Source organism: Arachis ipaensis, chromosome B08, assembly GCF_000816755.2.
Source record: "Arachis ipaensis cultivar K30076 chromosome B08, Araip1.1, whole genome shotgun sequence".
In the NCBI taxonomy this organism is placed as follows: Eukaryota; Viridiplantae; Streptophyta; class Magnoliopsida; order Fabales; family Fabaceae; genus Arachis; species Arachis ipaensis.
In genome coordinates, this window is record NC_029792.2 from 18,826,521 (window position 1) to 18,848,105 (window position 21,585).

The 21,585-nt window shown below is 35.4% G+C and overlaps 3 protein-coding genes across 4 annotated transcripts; all 3 read right to left on the reverse strand.

The window, feature by feature from the left end:
• LOC107611885 (G-type lectin S-receptor-like serine/threonine-protein kinase At4g27290) lies at window positions 14,762-17,619 on the reverse strand. Of its 2 annotated transcripts, none has more exons than XM_016313763.2 (3): window positions 17,375-17,619; window positions 15,389-15,539; window positions 14,762-15,284 (listed from the first exon to the last, which is right to left on the reverse strand). In XM_016313763.2, exons 1-3 carry the CDS (start codon window positions 17,617-17,619, stop codon window positions 14,991-14,993), a joined length of 690 nt encoding a protein of 229 aa, XP_016169249.1. In that variant the 3' UTR covers window positions 14,762-14,990. The 2 variants fall into 2 exon arrangements, with proteins under 2 accessions (XP_016169249.1, XP_020964711.1); XM_021109052.1 differs by lacking the exon at window positions 17,375-17,619 and adding an exon at window positions 15,623-15,943.
• On the reverse strand, window positions 17,616-18,461 carry LOC107610678 (G-type lectin S-receptor-like serine/threonine-protein kinase At1g11410). Its single transcript, XM_021108164.1, has 3 exons — window positions 18,308-18,461; window positions 17,995-18,143; window positions 17,616-17,917 (listed from the first exon to the last, which is right to left on the reverse strand). The coding sequence occupies exons 1-3, from the start codon at window positions 18,459-18,461 to the stop codon at window positions 17,630-17,632; spliced, it is 591 nt and encodes a 196-aa protein (XP_020963823.1). The 3' UTR covers window positions 17,616-17,629.
• Window positions 18,476-19,831, reverse strand: LOC110265258 (G-type lectin S-receptor-like serine/threonine-protein kinase At4g27290). Its single transcript, XM_021108165.1, has one exon. The coding sequence runs from the start codon at window positions 19,793-19,795 to the stop codon at window positions 18,476-18,478; it is 1,320 nt and encodes a 439-aa protein (XP_020963824.1). The 5' UTR covers window positions 19,796-19,831.

Sequence of the window (21,585 nt, forward strand, 5' to 3'; positions counted from 1 at the left end):
GATGACAAACATGTGCTCAAAGAGATTTAAGTAGACATGATTTAGAACACTTCCCTTTGATGCTTTCACTGGTAGTTTTGATGTGCTCCCCCTTACTTTCTTAATGAGTGCTCCCCCTGACTTTATGCTCATCTTTAGTTTCCTGTGCATAAACTTCCATATAGAGAACACACATATTTGTAAAAAAAAAATTTAATGCAGCAATTTCAACAGCTTGAAGGGATTATTCAGCATTTTACTAAACTGAAGCAATGAAATCAAGCACTATTCCATAAATCCATGAAATTGGACTTCATTCAAATACCAATTTAATTGATCCAACAGTTAAGAATTTCAAAAATCTTACATCTATACTTCGTTTTTAGAAAGTAGTGCATTCATCTTAATTGCTTTACATACAACTTCACATACATGTATCAAATAAAAAATAACCAGTAGAAACATAAGCGACCATCGTAAATCAATAAGCATTGTCAAAAGAAGTCTGAACTATAAGCAGCAAAGCATTCAGCAATCACACTGTCACACTGTCAGTCATACCACTACCACTACCACTACCACTACCACTACTCCTACTACTACCACTACTCTCCCTTTTGTCATCAAGGAAGAATATAGAATCAATTTGCAAACCTGCAAGAAGCTGTTAGGGTTCAATGTTTAGAAAATTAGATAAAATGAAAGGAAAGTAAATAGTAGTTAATTGTTTACAGTCATCCGGAACAAAATAGAGTTCAAAACAAACTACGATTGTTCAAAAAGACAATTATCCAAATACAGAAATCAGCAACATGAGACATCCTCAAGCATCTGAACCATCCTCCTCAGAATCAGTAGCGTCTTCAGGGTCAGTGGCCATAGTATCATCCTCATGGATGTTTTCAATGAATTTCATGAGAACTGCCACTTTGTCTTTGAACTCTCTGAGGAAGTTTTCCTGCTTGGCAGCAAGTTTCCTCTGTTCTTTGCTTAAGATAATCAGATGGTTTGATTGAGAGACAAACTCCTGGACAACATCTTTCACCACTCTATATAGAAGTGATTTATGTCCTGTGGAAGCCGAAGTCCCCAAGGCAGAGGGATGATGAGATTCATCAAGCTTATAGTCATCATCATCATCAAGAACTACCTTTTCAGTCCGAGTAGGCCCCTTTTTCTGCTGTTTTACTGAACCACCTCCTTTTAGATATGAGTATCTATTTTCATATGACTCATTTGACAAGTCGACACCAAAATGTTCAAAAATACAAGTTAAGAACATGCCATAAGGAAGAGCCTTATCTTTCTCACTTCTTATGCAATCAAACATATGCCTTACCATTAAGTATGCAAAAGAAATTTCAGATTTTGTGAGAATAGCATATAAAACCATAGTATCAAAGAAAGACACCCTTTGATATGAACCGCTTTGAGGAAGAATAATATGGTTCACTATACGATGCAACTGAGCACGAAGATAACCAAGGGCTTTGTGAGTTGGTGTAAGACCATCAATGAGAGAGATATTTTCACACACTGCCAAAGCATCTTTATAGAAAACACCCAACCCCTCATCCCATTTACCATATGTATAAGCACAAGTGCCAACATCAGTATATTTAAGAGCGTCACTAATGGATTCATCATTCAAAACAAGGTCACGACCTTTTACATATGAGTGAATGCTGCCCTCATGGTATGACCTTTTTTATTTTGAAAAGATGGTCCCAGTCCAGAAAATGAAGATTATCAGCAAAAATAAAACATTTCTTTTTTAGGTTTGGTAAATTAGCTAGAAAAGTTGGACAGATGGTACGATGAACGACAACACCCTCATAAAAATCATGGTTCATAGTAGAGCAAAACCAGTGAGGGTTGTAGTTATAATGAGAAGTCAAAAACTGTGATTTGTGTTCAAAAAGATCAATGGAAGGTTCCTTAACCGATTTGAGAGGGAGATAAGGGTTACCTCTTTGAGGACGTTAAGGAGCTAACCTAGGCTTAGGTCGTGAAGGTTCAGGCAGAGGCTCCTCAATAGTAGGGCGTTTCCCTTTCGAGGTGCTTGGCCGTGAGGGAGCACTGGGTGGAGCCGTTGGCTTGGATGATGAGGGATGCCTTGGAGTTGTTTTGGTACGAGCCATTGGATCGGTGCGAGGAGGAGAGGTTGGTGGAGAAGGCAACGTTGTAAAGGTTTGATCTTTGGAACAAGGAGATGTTCTTGGTTTATCTAGGAATTTGTAGATTTTGGCCCTAGGACTCTTTTGAATAGCAGTTTTCTTCCTCATTTTTGAAACAAGAGTTTCGCACAAACAAGACAATGATGATAGTAGGGAGGAACCGAAGAGGTTGTGGAAGGAGTTATGAAGAGAAAGGTTTGGTAACTGCAACAAGAAAGGGGATTTCTTGAAAATATGCAATTGCATCACCTATGACTAGACCTTGAAAAGACTTGACATCATTAAAAAGTTTTGATTTTATTTTATTTTTAAAAAAATAAAGTACTAGGTAGAACAAAACTAATTTTAAAATGAAAACTTTTTCATTAAAAGACAAAACATAAAAGCCAACATGGATGATGTAACACTCATTGGGCTCAGAGATGATAGTGTTTAAGAAAACACATTAGATCACGAGAACTTTGAACTGAAAGATTGGCCCAGAAGATTCAGAACTTGCCATTGAACCCAGAAACTAATATTCAGGATGATGGTTCTTTATTTGTCCAGAATTGTCTCCTCCCAACCTGAGAGACAAAACTTCAACAAACACATCAGCAAGTCTCAAATAAGGAATCATAACTCAGAATGCTTAGATTAGTTCTTAGTTTACAAAATCTGTCCTCAGCCAGAGGTTTGGTGAAAATATCAGCTGATTGATCCTCTGATTTAACAAATTGAATGCTAATATTTTCCTTTTGTACAGGTTCCCTTATCGAGTGAAATCTCACTTCAATATGTTTAGTTCTTGAGTGCAAAACTGGATTTTTGGAAATATTTATAGCACTCATGTTGTCACACAACAAGAAAATATTTTTAGCATTTAATTTGTAATCGGTAAGTTGAGTTTTCAACCAAAGAAGCTGAGAACAGCATGAGGAGGTAGCAATATACTCAGCCTCAGCAGTGGATAAAGCCACTGTGGATTGCTTCTTACTAGACCAGACATTCAAAGACCTTCCAAGAAAACAGCATATGCCTGATGTACTTCTTCTATCAACTCTGTCTCCGGCAAAGTCTGAGTCACAATAACCAACTGCAGAAAACTCGTTAGTCTTAGGATACCATAAACCAAAATTGGATGTGCCATGAACATATCTAATGCTCTTTTTAACTGCAAAAAGATGTGATTCTTTTGGTTGTGACTGGAATCTAGAGAAATTCTAACACTTTGCACAATATCGGGTCTAGAAGATGTTAGATACATAAGAGAACTAATCATTTCTCTATATCTAGTTTTATCTACATCTTCCTCAGTTTCACCCTTTTATAACTTAGAGTTAGGATACATGGGTGTTCCTATAGGTTTGGCATTTTCCATCCCAAATTTCTTAACTAATTTCTTGGCATACTTCTCTTGATGAATAAAAATTCTATTTTTAGTTTGCTTTATTTGAAGCTCAAGAAAGAAGTTAAGTTCACCCATCATACTCATGTCAAATTCACTTGCCATGAGTTTACCAAATTCAGTACAAAGAGTTTCATTTGCTGATCCAAAAATGATGTCATCAACTTAAATTTGGACCAAAATGAATGAATCATTAGAATTTTTAATAAACAAAGTAGTGTTTGTGGTGCATCTTTGAAATCTATTTTTCAAAAGGAAAGAACTAAGTCTTTCGTACCAAGATCTAGGAGCTTGTCTTAGTCCATAAAGAGCTTTTGAAAGTTTGAAAACATGATTTGGAAGCTCTTTATTTTCAAAACCAGGTGGTTGTGCCACATACACTTCTCTATCTATTACACCATTCAAAAATACACATTTCACATCCATTTGAAATAGTTTAAAATCACAATAAGCAGCATAAGCAAGGAGAAGTCTTATGGCCTCCATTCGGGCAATAGAGGCAAATGACTCATCAACGTCTATTCCTTCCTCTTGATCATATTATTATGCCACCAATCTTGCTTTGTTTCTAGCTATGCTTCCATCTTCACCCAACTTGTTCCTGAAGATCCATTTAGTGCCGGTCATTTTCTTGCCAATTGGCTTTGGAACAAGTGTCTAAACTTGATTCTTTTCAAATTCATGAAGCTCTTCTTTCATGGCTTTTACCCAAGAGGGGTCATCAAGTGCTTCCTTGATGTTTTGTGGCTCTATTTGAGATAGAAAAGCTAGGTTTGATTCTTCAGTTACTTTTCTAGTGGAGGATCGAGTTTTGACACCTTGAGAGACATTCCCAATGACAAATTCTTGTGGATAATTCTTTAAAAATTTTCACTCACGGGGTCTAGTGGACTTAGGAACAAATTTTGTTACGGAAGGATCCATGGAACTTGCATTTATATGGATTTCGCTTGATTCAGGAGACAAAATAGAATTATCTCCTGCTGATTCTCCTACAGCAGCAATTTTAGGTTCAGGTAGTTCAAAATTTTCCTTTTCTTGAATTTGGGCTTCTCCATTGTTGCCATCAACTTGAGTTCTTGCATCACACTCTTCCAAGACACTTTGAACCAAGTTAGTGTCACAAAAATTAACATGTATGGACTCCTCAATGACTCTAGCATCTTAATGGTAAACTCTATAAGCTTTGCTAGTTGTGGAATATCCTACAAATAAACACTCATATGCCTTTGGATCAAATTTTTCTAATTTATTTTATTCAAAACAATACATTTGCATCCAAAGATATGTAAATAATTCAGATTTGGTGTGTGATCTTTCCAAAGTTCATAAGGAGTTTTCTTCAAAAATTTTCTTATGATTGTTCTATTTAAAATGTGGCAAGCCGTGTTAACTGCTTCAGCCGATAGGAATTTTGGAACATTACTTTCACAAAGCATAGCCCTTGTCATTTCTTGAATACTTCTGTTTCTTCTTTCAACGACACCATTTTGTTATGGTGTTCTTGGGCAAGAAAAGGTTTGTGATATTCTAAATTTCTTGTAAAAGGATTCAAATAATTGATTTTCAAATTCTTTACCATGATCACTTATAATGGAAGAAATCATTAAATCCTTTTGATTTTGAATTTTCTTGCTAAAAACTTCAAAAGCCGAAAAGGCATCATTTTTATGTGTAAGAAATAAAACCCAACCAAATCTTATGTAGTCATCCACAATCACCAAACCATAATGTTTGCCACCCAATCTTTGGGTTCTTGTTAGACCAAATAAATCAATATGTAGCAACTCAAGTGGTCTTTTAGTAGTAGTGTCTTCCTTTGATTTAAAAGAGCTTTTAGTTTGTTTTTCCATTTGACATGCATCACATGTGACATCCTTGTCAAATCTTATCAAAGGAATACCTCTTACTAAAACTCTTTTAACAATTTTGTTTATTTGAAACATGCTTGTATGGCTGAATCTTTTGTGCCATAGCCACTTTTCAGATTCTTTGGAATGAAAACAGGCTATATTTTGATTATTTAGTTCATTAAGAGTGAGACCATACACATTATCACACCGATTTGCTACAAATAGTACTTCATTAGATTTTTCACTTACCACACGGCATTCTAATCTTTTGAATATTACCAAGTAACCCACATCACACAACTGAAAATGCTCAAAAGATTATACCTCAAACTATCAACCAAAAAGACATCATCAATGAAAATAGAATGATTATTACCTACTTTTTCAACAGCTATGATATTTTCTTTACCATCATCTCCAAAGGTCAGAAATCCTCCATCATATTTGTTTAAGTTTGATGAAGAAGGTTGTCCTTCCCGTCATGTACCTAGAGCATCTGCTATCCAAGTACCACATATCTTTCTTCTTCTTGGAAACTAGGCAAATCTGCACACACTCTCAAGTAACCTTAGGTATCTAAATTAATTTAGATCCTTTGAAGTTAATCCACCTTGGTTGCCCAAGTGCATTAAAATCACAAACAACATTGTAAGTTTGGTTTCCTACTCTTTTTTTTTTCAATAAAGCATTGTAAGTAAGAGTGACCAATTTTCTTACAATTAAAACAATGATTTCTTGATGCATGTTGCTGAAATTGATTTAAGTTTTGATGCTGGAAATGATCAAAAGGGTGAGGTTTTCTGGTTTATGAAAAAGATGTAGTTCTTTTGACAGAATTATTTTTATTATTAGCATCTTTTTTTGCAAATGCACTCAGACCAAAATTCTTGAAAGCATACGGGCTTCTTGAATAAGAGGTTCTTTTGTGAAACTGTGATTTTTTTTAAAGCAACCTCATTGTTCGAGACATAGCCCAGACCCGACTTGTTTGGTGCAGGTTTAGTTCTTGAAGATGATGCAGTTTCATCAAAATAAGATTTTTCAAATTCCTCTTCACAGCTGGGAATATATTGAAGACCAGATCTGTTGAGGGTGGATTTTGTTTTTGAAGAAGAAGCCATGAATTTTGTAGAAGAATTTTCAAAAACTGCACGCTCTTTTGTCACATAGCCTAAGCCAGATTTTTCAAACAATGGTCTTTGATTAGCAAGTAATTTGTCCAAGTTACTAGAACTGTGAGCAAATTTTGCTAAATTGCTATTCAATCTTTTAATCATTTTAGAGTTAACTACCATTTGTACCCATGAAAATTGAAAATGCTGACACATCTACTCATAAAAAAAAAAAAGAAATTACCATTTGTACCCATAAAACATGAGTTCCATATAACAAAATTATCCAAACACTAAAAAATCACATAAAAATCCTAAATTACCCTTATCATCATCCGCATAATCTTTTTCCCACCACTGCCACCACCACCACTAACCCATCCTCTCTCTTTCCTTCTATTTTCTGAGCTCGTCGCCGTTGCCATAGTCCATCAACTCTGCCAACTCCTTCCTCTTTCTCTTTCTCTCCCTTTCCTTCTCTGTTTTGCTTTTCTCTCTCTCTTCTGCTTCTTCGAATTCTCAACCCAGAAAAAGGGCTTCACCATCATCAATAACAACAGAACCTTCTTCAGATTCCTTGCCCCCACACTCTCTCTTACCTGCAAAATCTCTTCAGGTTGACTCATAATCTGTTTGCCCTCCTCCTGATGTACCCCAAACCCTAACCCCAATTCCTAACTCCAACATTGGAATCAATGATCTCAGATTGACGATCTCAGGAGATTAGCGTTTCTAGTCAAAACTGTCGCTACTACTACTACTAATATAAGCAATAACAACAACAATATAGTTGATGCTTTTGTTATGCAGCAGGAGCTGAAGCTAAAGTTCGAGTCTTTGCCTAAGGAGGTTGAAGATTGAGTTATGGAAATGAGCGAGAAGAAAATAAAAAATAGGAAACTCAAAGTGGTGAAGGGCATGGATGAGTTGGGCCACGAAAGTGACTTATCCACCGTTTGAAACCACACCACAACTACAAATTTCTCCCTTCTCAATTTCATAGCATTTGCTTTTTATGTAGATCTGTCACTGTCTTCTTCATTTTTCCTCTTTACTTTTTTTATTGTTATTGTTGTTGTTGTTGTTGTTGTTGTTGTTGTTGTTGTTGTTGTTGTTGTTGCTTTTTGTGAAGAAGATGATGATGGAGGTATAATGGTGATGGTGGTGGTAGTAGTGATGAAAGAAATGAGGTGGTGGTACCCTTGAACTCAAAGTTTGGCTCAGGCGAGGTGAGACGGAAGGAGAGAAGGAGGGGGTGGATGATGTAATAAGGGTAATTTGGGGTTTTTATGTGATTTTTTAGTGTTTGGATAATTTTGTTATATGGAACTCATGTTTTATGGGTACAAATGGTAATTTTCTTTTTTTATGGGTAAATGTGTCAGCGTTTTCAACTTTCATGGATAGAAATGGTAGTTTACTCATCATTTTATTTAGCCTTTCATTTTCAGCAACAAGTTCTTGTAAAGGATCCACAATGTGCTTTCCTTTAAGTTTCTCAATTTCAGATTTCAAAAATCTATTTTCTTCAATAAGGTCCATAGCACATTTGGTCTCTTTCACCTTTTCTTTTAAGAACTCATTTCAGCCTTTAACACTTCATTTTCAAATTTAGATTTATTATATTTTTTTTAGCAATTTTTCAGAATGATGGGTAAGATCATCAATAATGACATGTAAATCATCCATGGATAGGTCATAGTAATTTACCTCATCCAGTTGGTCTTCACCTGCCATGAAGCAGACTTGAGCTTCGTATTCGAAGTCCTCTTCTACATCCGAATCATTCTTAAGATCCTCCCAAGATGTCATGAGTACTCTCTTCTTTTCTTTCTTCCCTTTTTCTTTCTTCTTGAACTTTGGGTAGTTGTACTTAAAGTGTCCAGCCTCCTTGCAATTGTGGCATATCACTTTGCTCAAGTCCTTCTTGTATTCCTTTGAGTTTGAGCTCTTGTACCTGCCTTTGTTCCTCATTAGCCTCCTAGCAAAAAACAAAATTTCATCATCTGAAAAACTGTCACTAGACTTACTCTCATTTGGTTCTACTTTTGATTTTAGGGCAATTTCCTTTTTCTTTGAGTCTTGGCTTGTGTGTGTGGTTTCATAAGCAAGAGGTTTCCCTTTTAACTCATCATAGGTTATAAGACTTAGGTTGTTACTCTCAGCTAGAACAATGGCTTTTGTTTCCCAGTCTTTTGTAAGGCTTCTAAGAACTTTTCTCACTAAGATTTTTTTAGTGTGTGTTAAGCCCATAGCATCAAAGCTGTTGATAATGATTGAGAATCTCTCAAACATTTCATCAATGCTTTCTCCATCCTTCATGGTAAACATCTCGTACACTTTTTGCAGCATATCAATCCTTGTTTCTTTGACTTGTTTGGTACCTTCGTGTGTAACCTGGAGTTTCTTCCAGATTTCTTTGGCCGTCTTACATCTAGATATCTTTCGGTACTCCTCAAAGCTGATAGCATAGTGCAGTAGGTTGATAGCTTTGACATTCAGTTCCACCTTCTTTTTGTCATCATCATTCCATTCAGCTTCCTCCTTTAGAGTCATCACTCCATCAACACTTATTTTTGTTGGGATTTTGGGACCATTCATCACTATCTTCCATATTTTGTAGTCTATTGATTGAATGAAGTTCCTCATCCTCTCTTTCCAGTAGGCATAGTTCTTCCCATTGAAAAAAGGAGGCATGTTGTTTGACTGACCTTCTGTTAGAGTGTAGGCAACTGTGGTTGTGCCCAAGTTGTTTATCATTGGACCTTTGCTCCAAGCTGTGAGGCTTGATTCTTAAGACCTTGGCTCTTAATACCAATTGAAGGTAATAAAAGGCTTAGAGAAAGAGGATTGAATCTATGGCCTTCTTTTACTTTAATTGATTAAGCCTTAAAGCTAGTACTCAAAGTGCAACTCTGTTTGAACTGCGCAGCGAAAAATTTATGAGACAATTTTGTTTTGTCTCATGAATTTTAAAAAATAGAACAGAAACATAAAGGAAGAAGATGACACCGTCATGTATCCTAGTTCGGCTGCTTTTTGCAATGCAACCTATATCCAGTCTCCACCACAACGTTGGTGGAATTTTCACTATGTTAAGAGTATTACATACACCAATTCCCTAGGACTTACCTAATCCTATCTAGGCACACAAGTTTCAACCTAAACTTGACTTGGTTATGCTAATACTTAAACTCTTTTACACTAAGTGCTTACCCAACTTAGCAAGGGGCACCTCTCACGTACATGACATAAGACAGAAAATACAACCAAATGATATCTGAGATCCCTCTTGCCTTTTCTCCAAAAGTGTTTCTCTCAGCCTTTTTCTCTCTATGGCTCTTTTTCAATGCCTCACTTACTTGTCTTTTACCTCTCAAAGAAAATACAGAAAGATATACATTGAAACTGAAATATAAAACTGTAAAATATGAAGGAGATGATGAATAACAACATTAACACTATGAACTGAACCCAACAATAGAACTCATGACTTTGTTCTTCATCTTGGCAGAGTGCTCCCTTTAGTGTAGGTGCAATACTTCCAAGACTTCAAATTCAGTAGTGAGGTTTCATACACAGCTCTCTATTCGGGTTCTCTCTCCTCCAGTCCTAGTCCCCAACATTTTTTTCTTTTGTACCTTAGTCTGAGTCTCAGCTAAGGTTTTTCTCAAGTCAACTTCTTGGATTTTGAGCTTTGTTAAATCATCCCTTCTTTTTCTTCAATCAACCCCTAAATTAGGGATTTCAAATTTGAATTTCTTGCTTGATCGAGGTCAATAGAGCGGTAGAGATGATTTTCCTCAGTGATAATCCCAAATCCAGACCTTTAAAAATGTGCTTTGGCTCCAAGTAACGTTGTAAACCATTGATTTTTATCAGAAGTAATTAGACACTACTTTCTTCATTTATCCAAGAATAGTGTCGCAGAAAGTTGGAGAAGGAGTGAAGAAATTAACATGCATGCAAATGGAAATAAATCACATTTATCTTTTGACTTAGTTTAACATGCTTTTGATTAGGGCGATTAGACATTTGCTTTCTTGATTTACTTTTCTCTTTCTTTCTTCTCTAGTGAATAAATGAAAAGGAAGAAGCATTCTCTCTCTTTCTTCTTGAATCTGTCCGAAGAAAGCTTGTAAGCGTTGCCTTTGGTTTGATTTATCTTGGATGAGTCAACTTGAGCTTGGATTGGCTTGACTTCCCGCTCAGCCCAATTTGATTTTTTTGTTTCCAGTTGGTTTGGGCTTCTGTTCCATTACCTGGGTCTGCAACACTTTAAATAAAATATTCAAACCCAATTGGGTGTTTAACCTAATAACTCAATGTATGTCATCATTATTTAAGTTAATTTTATTCTTAGCTCAACACTTAGTTCTTCATGATGTTCTTTATTTACTTCATTTCAACTATAATATTATCTCCATCTCAAAAATCACTTCAGCACTCAAATATGTTCTCACTTTTTCATCTTCTTCTTGCACTCTACAGAGCAAGAATTTGGGGACGATTAATTTGGACAGAATAAGAGAGGGATTATATGTCCTTGAATCCAATTTCGGTAAAAATTCATCCACTACACATTCCATAAATTCCAACCAATCTTCATCCATTACACCTTCAAATATATGGCATTTTTGTTTAGGACACCTTTCTGGACAAAGACTTAATCATTTACATAAAAATTTTCCTTTTATTTCTATACATCATGATGAGGCTTATGACATTTATCTTCTTTCTAAGCAAAAGAAACTTTCATTTTCTCAAAGTTTTAATAAAGTCAATGCAAGTTTTGATTTATTATATTTTGATATTTGGGGTCCGTTTCGACAAAATTCTATTCATAATCATAAATATTTTTTACTATTGTTAATGATTTTAGTCGCTTTACATGGGTTATTTTATTAAAATCAAAGGGAGAAGTGAAAAATCATGTAAAAAATTTTATTACTTTAGTTGAAACACAATTCAACTCTAAAGTCAAAGCTATTTCGTTCCGATAATGGACCAAAATTCATTTTACATGATTTTTATGCTTCAAAGGGCATTATTCATCAGTGTAGTTGTGTTGAAACTACTCAACAAAATGGAAGGGTAGAACGCAAGCATCAACATATTTTGAATATAGCTCGTGCTCTTATGTTTCAATCTAATTTATCATCATCTTTTTTTATCTTATGTTGTTAAACATGCTGTTTATTTACTTAACAGAGTTCCATCATCCGCAATTAATTTTAAAATACCATTAGAGATTTTATTTAATCATCCACCAAATTATCATGACCTTAAAGTTTTTGGATGCTTATGTTTTGTTTCTACCCTAATAGCAAACAGATCAAAATTTAATCCAAGAGCTAAAAAGGCTGTGTTTATTGGTTTTCAACATGATTTTAAAGGATATATTATTTATGTTTTAGAAGATACAAAAATTGAGATTTCTAGAAATATAATTTTTTATGAAATGATCTTGTCCTTATCCACAAAAAATGTCCAATTTGATACACTCAACCCAACATTGCCAAACACGTATTCTCAAAAATAAGATTCAGTTAGTCTTCTAGTTGGACTCTCACCCATACCCATTGACCCACTTCCATCCAATTCTTTCTTTTCTCCAACAGCCTCTCTTTCTTCCTCACTGCCGTGTCCTAACCAACTTGAACCCATGATCCCCGAATCTATTTCAAGTCGTACAACCTCCCCCCTTTCCGCAATAGACACTAACCCACCATCACCTCTTCATCCCATGTCACCTTCCTCCCCACCTGAGCAACTCCGTCCTCGTCATTCTGACCGACCTCTAGCATATCTCTCTGATTACTTATGTAATTCTTCTCTCACCTCCACAAATATCTCTTCCTCAAAATGTCGTTATCCTCTATCTTCAGTTATGTCTTTTTCTTCTCTTTCATCTTCTCATCATAAGTTTCTTTTATCTCTATATTCTGATATTGAGTCAAAATTTTTTAAGGACACCAATCAACATTCTAATTAGATGCTCTTGAGTTGAACAAAATTTGGCGTCTTGTTGATTGCCCTGCAGGCGTTAAGCCGGTTGGCTGTAAATGGGTCTATCCCATCAAATGCAAACTTGATGGTTTAGTTGATCGATAAAAAGCATGCCTTGTGGTTAAAGGGTTCACTCAGACTGAAGGTGTTGATTTCTTGAAAAAAATTTTCCCTATTGTCAAGCCTGCCACCATCAGATTAGTTTTGGTATTGGCCTCTATGAAGCATTGGCCTATACATCAGTTAGATGTCAATAATTCTTTCTTACATGGGGATCTTTCTGAGGATGTTTATATGACTCTGCCACCCGGGTTTACATCTACTCGACCGAATCAATGCTGCAAGCTGCTGAAGTCACTGTATGGTTTACGACAATCTAGTCGTATGTGGTATGGCAAACTTTCTCATCTTTGGCTATATCATGGATATCAGCAGATCTTATCTGATTATAGTCTATTTGTTAAATTCACTGGTACTCAAATTTCTATCCTTCTAGTCTATATTGACAATATTGTTCTCACTGGTAATTTCCTTTTTGAACTTGCTACCATTAAGTCTATTTTGCACCAACACTTCCAAATTAAAGACTTGTGTCCATTAAAATATTTTTTGGGTATTGAGGTTGCTCAATCAGCAAAGAAAATTTGCTTATCTCAGAGAAAATATTGTCTTGATTTTTTGGAAGATTCTGGTTTATTAGGTTCTAAACCTGCCTTTGTTCTAATGGATAGTACCAAAGACTATATCAAGACAAAAGTTCCCTGCTATCTGACCCTTTTGTATATCGCTATTTGGTTGGAGGTCTTATCTATCTCACCACTTCTCTACCAGACATCATGTACGCTACTCAACAATTAAGTCAATTTATGGCATCTCCTACTGAATCTCATCTTCAAGCTGCCAAGCATGTGTTACAATATCTGAAAACCAGCCTCGGCAAAGGACTTTTTTTCCAAGAGAATTAGAAATCTAGCTTCTTGACTTCAGTGACTTTGATTAGGCCGGATGTCTTGACACTCGGCAATCTTTAACAGGATATTGTTTTTTCTTAGGCAGCTCCTTAGTCTCTTGGAAGACTAAGAAACAAACTACCGTTGCTCGCTCATCCACTGAAGCAGAATATCGTGCACTTGCTAACACAACTTGTGAACTTCAATGGATACTGATTGTGTTATAATTTTTACGCATCTCTCCTATCCACCCACCAGTTTTATATTGTGATAGTCAGAGTGCTCTTCATATTGCTGCTAGCCCAATTTTTCATGAACAGACCAAACATTTAGAGGTTAATTGTCACTTGGTTCGACAAAAAGCTCAAGTTGGAGTGATGAAACTTCTCCCCGTTTTCTCTTCTGGGTAGCTAGTTGACATTTTTACCAAGCCTTTGTCTTCTCAACACTTCCATCTTAATCTCAATAAGCTTGGTGTTCTTGACATCTTTCATCCTCCAGCTTGCGGAAGCGTATTAAACCATTCTTCCCTTAGCTCATGACAACAATCAAGAAGTCTCACGTCCCACAAATTCAGCCCAACAGAATACATAAATTCAGTTACAATTTTAACCTTTATCATCTTATCTTATCTTATCTTACCTTCTTATCTTATCTTTACTTTTATATTTCGTAGATTTACACAATTAATTTTCTTCCATAATTGTCTCCTTTTATTTAATTATACAAAAAATCAATTTTAAATTTTATGTTAATCAAATCTCAAAAAATTTCTCAACATCTATAATTTATTTATTAATACGAGAGTTAAATCATTAGACAGAAATAGCTTGTCTCAATCAGCAAAGTATTGACAAATTTTAGGACTTAACATCATTAAGCTGTTACCCATCTTATAAGTGGTATGGTGTGTAGGGGTGGAAACAGGTCAGGTCAGGCCAGGCTTTACTCTTAACAGGCCTGGCCTGTCATGTAATTGATTGGCCTGAGCCTAGCTTGCAGCCTGCTATAGACTTTTTTCAAAGTACTAAGCCTGACCTGTTATTCAGCTTGGCCTGGCCTGAAGCCTGTTAAAAGGCCTGCTAATTTTTTTTTTGTAAAAATAAAAATATTATTTAAAAAAATATTTTTTAATAAACATATTTATATATAAAATGTCATATTTAATATTTATAAGAATTTTTAAACTTTAAAGTATTTAAAATATATAAAATTATTTATAATTAAATATAGTAAATTTAAAATATCTCATTATTTTATTAATAATAAAAAAATTATTTATATATATGCCTGTCCTATTAACATAATAAGGCTCTTATAACAACCTGAGCCTGTGCCTATTTTATAACAGGCCAGGCCAAACACAGGCCAGGCTGCAGGCCCCTGGCAGGCCGCCTGGCCTTTTTCCACCCCTAATGGTATGGTGTGTAGAGTTGAAAATAAAGAACCTTCTTTAATTCACTGCATTATGGCTGTAACGATAAACATCTCCAGTTATTCATTCGAAACAACTAACTAACTAACTATCTTGCTGCTAGCAATGACATGGTAACCTCGTTTGCTGAATAAATTGTATGATTACTTAATGAAGAGTCTTCTTGGTGTGAATAAAATGCAGGCAGCCTCGGCCGAGGCAGTGGTTTATCGTCGTCCAACACATGAACTACAGATGACATGTTAGGCCTATCTTCAGGTCTCCCTTGCACACATAACAGCCCTATCTGTATACATCTCAATGCTTCAACTTCAATGACCGAATCGCGCACTGATTCATCTACCAGCTCCAAAGCCCTCCCCTCATTCCACAGCTCCCATGCCTAAACGATGGAGTCACAATATCTATAAATGTGATGAAGTTACAATAGTTGATACCAAACTTGACATTGATTTTTATATGAAGTTACCATTCAGCATTACTTACATGTCCAAGAAGGTTAATATTTTGGTCAGGAACACGGAAATCTCTGTTCTTCCTCCCACTGACTACCTCAAGCATGATTACACCAAAGGCAAACACATCAGACTTCATTGAGAAAGATCCACGCACCGCATACTCAGGAGAAATATAACCGCTGTATTTTAGCATGCATATCAAATAACAATCATGATAGAAACAATGTTACAGCTTTAAGTATTTAAAAAAACACCTACTTACTGAGTTCCCATCACTCTTTTTGTTTTGGCCTCAGTTTGATCGGCAGCAAATGTCCTGGCAACACCGAAGTCTGATATTTTTGCATTCATGTCTTCATCAAGAAGAATATTACTAGTTTTTAGATCTCTATGAATGATTCTTAGTCTAGAGTCCTGATGCAGATAAACTAAACCCCGAGCTGTGCCACTAATAATGTGAAAGCGCTTGGTCCAATCTAATAATTTTCTTCTAGCATCATCTATCATGTTGAGAACGTCAAATGTTAACATGATTATCTACAAGACGACAACTGAGAAAAAGAAGCACAAATTCAAGATAGTAAAGGAATGGACCAAAAATAAAATAGTCCAAACTTCTGTTGGGCATGAGCTCATAGATCAGAAGTTTCTCTTCTTGCTGAATGCAACAACCAAGAAGTTTTACAAGGTTGCGATGCTGAAGTTTTGCAATTAGCTGAACTTCCGTTTTGAACTCCTGCAATCCTTGGTCGGAGTTCTTGGAAAGTCTCTTGACCGCAATCTGGGTTCCATTTGTAAGTACACCCTGATAACAAATGTTTAGAACAAAACAATAAATGGAGTAAATAATACCATAGTGACCACATTCAAGTTATTTTTGTACCTTATAAACTGGTCCATATCCACCTTTTCCCAATTCATTGCGGCTAGAAAATTGATCAGTGGCATGAACTATGGTTGATAAATCAAATGTTGGGAGGTCCATATCCTCCTTTTCCCGTTTGTGATCACGCTGCTTCAACCAAAATATATCTAGCAAAGAGGAATGATACAAGAACAGAGATTAATTTAAAGTTCCGGAGCCTGAAATAGTTGGTTAATGTGAAGAACAACAAGACTTTCAGCATTGCAAAATTATATTTTTGCCAAATATTGGTGTAACAGTAGAATTCACATGTAAAATATCGTGTATTTACCTGTCTCCACAAGTTTTTTTCTCCATAGAAATAATTTCAGTCCAAGTATTACGATCATGATGAACAATATAAAGCCAACAATGATGCCTGCTTGCTTCCTCTTGCTGGAATCATTGTTCTGCTTATCATCTGAGATATCAAAAGTTCAAGAGCATTCTTCCTTAATTCCTTACATTATGTATTGTGAAATTATAATGCAGGTAATCAAAAACAAAATGTAAATAAGAAGCATACCTATTCGGATATAGAAGTCTTGTGACCCTTGTCTAATGTCAATAAGATCATGAAACCAGATCAAGCAACCGCTTCCTCCATCACGGATATCCAAATTGGAATATGCCGTACAAGAACAATTCTTCAGACAGAATTCCTTGCATTCCAGCAGGTTCATGGTCCTGTTATACCAAGAAGAAGACGTGTCCGGCAACACTATGCCGGTGACCTTCTTGAATCCATCTCTGCTGCAACTTAAAGGAGTGATCCTAACACAACCATCAGACCAATCAGATTCCTTCCATTTTCCAGGATATTTTGGTGCAAATCCTTCAAGGCATGAACAGACAGGAGTAGGAGTAGTACTGCAAATAGAATTTGCACCACAAATAGCATACTTGTCACATTCGGCTTCTGGTATAGAAATAAGTGTCTCCCAGCCTCTGGTTTGTATTGACCAATGCAAAACCTGAACACCTCCCCAAGGGTACACTACACCTCTAATATATTTGGATGTATTTTCCGTGTATCTCACATAAGAATCATGATACATGACACAAAAAATGTTACAGTTCTAAGTATGAACAATACTCTAGCCTACTTACTGAGTTCCCACCACTCTTCCAGTCTTGTCTTCAGTCTGATCACTTGCAAATGTCCTAGCAAGACCGAAGTCTGATATTTTTGCATTCATGTCTTTGTCAAGAAGAATATTACTAGTTTTTAGATCTCTATGAATGACTCTTAGCCTAGAGTCCTGATGCAGGTAGACTAGGCCTCGAGCTGTGCCACGAATAATGTGAAAGCGCTTAGACCAATCTAATAATTTTCTTCTAGCATCATCTATCATGTTGAGAACGTCAAATGTTAACATGATTATCTACAAGACGACAACTGAGAAAAAGAAGCACAAATTCAAGATAGTAAAGGAATGGACCAAAAATAAAATAGTCCAAACTTCTGTTGGGCATGAGCTCATAGATCAGAAGTTTCTCTTCTTGCTGAATGCAACAACCAAGAAGTTTTACAAGGTTGCGATGCTGAAGTTTTGCAATTAGCTGAACTTCCGTTTTGAACTCCTGCAGTCCTTGGTCAGAGTTCTTGGAAAGTCTCTTTACGGCAATCTCAGTCCCATTTGCAAGTACACCCTGTTAACAATTGTTATAACAAAACAATATTTGGAGTATATAATACCACAGTAAGCAAATTCAACTTATTTAAGTACCTTATAAACTGGTCCATATCCACCTTTTCCCAATTCATTACTGCTAGAAAATTGATCAGTGGCACAAACTATGGTTGATAAATCAAATGTTGGGAGGTCCATATCCTCCTTTTCCCGTTTGTGATCACGCTGCTTCAACCAAAATATATCTAGCAAAGAGGAATGATACAAGAACAGAGATTAATTTAAAGTTCCGGAGCCTGAAATAGTTGGTTAATGTGAAGAACAACAAGACTTTCAGCATTGCAAAATTATATTTTTGCCAAATATTGGTGTAACAGTAGAATTCACATGTAAAATATCGTGTATTTACCTGTCTCCACAAGTTTTTTTCTCCATAGAAATGATTTCAGTCCAAATATTAGGCTCATGATGAACAATATAGAGCCAACAACGATAACTGTTAGCTTCCTCTTGCTGGAATCATTGTTCTGCTTATCATCTGAGATATCAAAGTTCAAGAGCATTGTTCCTTAATTCCTTACATTATGTATTGTGAAATTATAATGCAGGTAATCAAAAACAAAATGTAAATAAGAAGCATACCTATTCGGATATAGAAGTCTTGTGACCCTTGTCTAATGTCAATAAGATCATGAAACCAGATCAAGCAACCGCTTCCTCCATCACGGATATCCAAATTGGAATATGCCGTACAAGAACAATTCTTCAGACAGAATTCCTTGCATTCCAGCAGGTTCATGGTCCTGTTATACCAAGAAGAAGACGTGTCCGGCAACACTATGCCGGTGACCTTCTTGAATCCATCTCTGCTGCAACTTAAAGGAGTGATCCTAACACAACCATCAGACCAATCAGATTCCTTCCATTTTCCAGGATATTTTGGTGCAAATCCTTCAAGGCATGAACAGACAGGAGTAGGAGTAGTACTGCAAATAGAATTTGCACCACAAATAGCATACTTGTCACATTCGGCCTCCGGTATAGAAATAAGGGTCTCCCAGCCTCTGGTTTGTATTGACCAATGCAAAACCTGCAAAGCTCCCCAAGGGTACGCTACACCTCTAATATATTTGGATGTATTTTCCGGTCTGAACCTAACAAACACTTCTTGTTCATTGAAAACAAATTGAGATGAAAATTGGCTATAGCGCAAATAAGTTGTAGCTCCTGAAAACATTAGCCCATTCCATGGCCCTACTCTAATTGTTGTGGCATTTCCATTCATTAGAACTATTTGTGGATCACCTCTAAGGTCTATTCTAAGTGTGTAGTGTCCGCGGCCGGGATCATCGATACTTTTTGAAGATGATAGAGTCCTCTCTAGACCTGTTCCAAGGTCCCATCCCAGCTTCATTCCTGGCAACGAAGTATCACAAGGATAATCAAAGCTCTGCCATAGAAAGTGGTCTCCATTATGGCCATCTTTGACAACAAGGTTTCCTGACTCCAAGAGCTGTGCAACTGGATTCCATTTATCTTCCACTTTGCTTGACATGTTGGTGGACCACACAATGCTGCTGTTGCTGCTGCGATTAACAAGGACAAGTAGTCCTTCGCCGGTGAGTTTTAGAACTCCTGAGGTGTTGTTGAGGGGTTTTTCTCTGTTTGCCACCCACACCACTACCTTAGGGAATATGTTATGGTACCATATGCCTAAGTATCGGCCATTTGAATTTCCGGGGCTGTAGAAGCCAAGTTCAAAGGTTCCTCCAAGCGAAATTAATGTCTCTCCATCGGTGATGGATTGAACAGGAGTTATATTGTCTAGTGAAGTGGAGCTTCTTAATATAAATGAGAATAGAAGGGACCAAAACCATAGCACTCTCTGGTTTTGCATTATTTCGTTGAGGCACAACTTGTTTCTACTACACTAATACAAGAAAAGATGGTCAGGACTCGGGACCTGATTTTCCTTGGTTATTTTTTATACATTAAAGCATTTTTATAACTTATAAGTAAACAACAGGGAGACATGGGTTGACCTACTCACAAATAAGAGGGGTTATTGCATATTCATAATTTGATATTTTTAAGAGTCATGCTATAGCCTATAGTGAAAATTATTTTTTAAAGAATAAAGACTTTTTATTTAATAGAATAAAATATAAACATCAATATACAATATACACTTTTTTCCAAAATGTTAGTTATAACTTTTACTCTTTATCCAATTTCATTTTTCAACAAAAAAAAATCTCTTCTAACAGAATAAAATTAAAAATAATAAAAACCAACTAACATGAATTTTAGACATGTGATTTTTAGATTTTAGATAAATTAGACAATACCCACGCATCGCGTGAATAATTAAATAAATTATACTATATAGTATAAATTTAAAAGTATTATATTATTTAAGAATTAATTAAATAATATATAAATTAATATTAAATTTTAAATTTTAATTTGTAAAAAATATTTACCGTTTGTATATAATTTAATATAATTACTTAAACATTTGAGATACACTAAAATATAAAAAAATTATCACATAAACACAAAAAGTCAACTCTCACGGTGCTCATCTCAATTTCTAACAGGGTATTTAACCATAAGATGAATGTAGCTGCAGTTTTAGTTCAACGTAATCACGTAGATAAGACATAAGTATCTGAAGAAATTTAGCAATTCCATGAAGTGGCAGATCAAATAAGGAAAATAGAAAGAGACATTCAGCAACAATTGGCCAGGCGGCTGCATAATGATTAATGAATAAAATTTTCCAGAGCAATATTGATTGTGCAACTAAAGAGTTGACAAACGAGCATTCATGGTGTATGACGTATGAGTTCCATTTTGTCTCTTTTTTTTTTCAACTTAACTTTCTTATTTCATGATTTATTTAATAAATACAAAATAAATGTATTGAAAATATAAATTTTTTATATTTTTAATTTGTAATTAATTTTAACATGTGTCCCTAAATCACAATATAGATAAATCTTAAAAGAAAAACCTACTTAATGAGTTGATGAGTCCCCATCATCCCTCTTTTTGTGTTGGCCTCAGTTTGATAGGCTGCAAATGTCTTAACAAGACTAAAGTATGATATTTTTACATTCATGTCTTTATGAAGAAGAATATTATTAGTTTGTAGATCTATATGTGTGGTTCAAGTATTATTTTGTTACAAAAGATTCTATTTTTATGGGAATCAAATATATTCAAAGGGAATGTGAGAATTGAAATAATGGTATTTTCATTTTCAGAAATCAAATTTATTTGGAAATAGCTTTTCAAACTTTGAATCAAATATGAGCATATGATATTCCCATTTTAAAATTTTTAGAAATTATTTATAATTTCCCCAACCACACACACTATCAGACTCTTAGCCTAGAGTCTAATAGGCCTTGAGCTGTCCCGCTAATAATTTGAAGGCCAATTTTATGATGTCTATCAATTGTTGTTTAACTTTTGTCTAATTTACTTTTTGTAATAAGTTTTGAATTTTTAAAAATAATTTATTTTTATATCTTTTAAATAAATATTAATTTTTAACTCTTTTTAATAAATAAATTCTACTTTTTAGGCACCATAGCATTCACCTAACTTAAAAGCGCTTAGGCCAATCTAATATTTTCTTCTAGAATCGTCTGGCATTTGAGGACATTTATAGTTAACTTG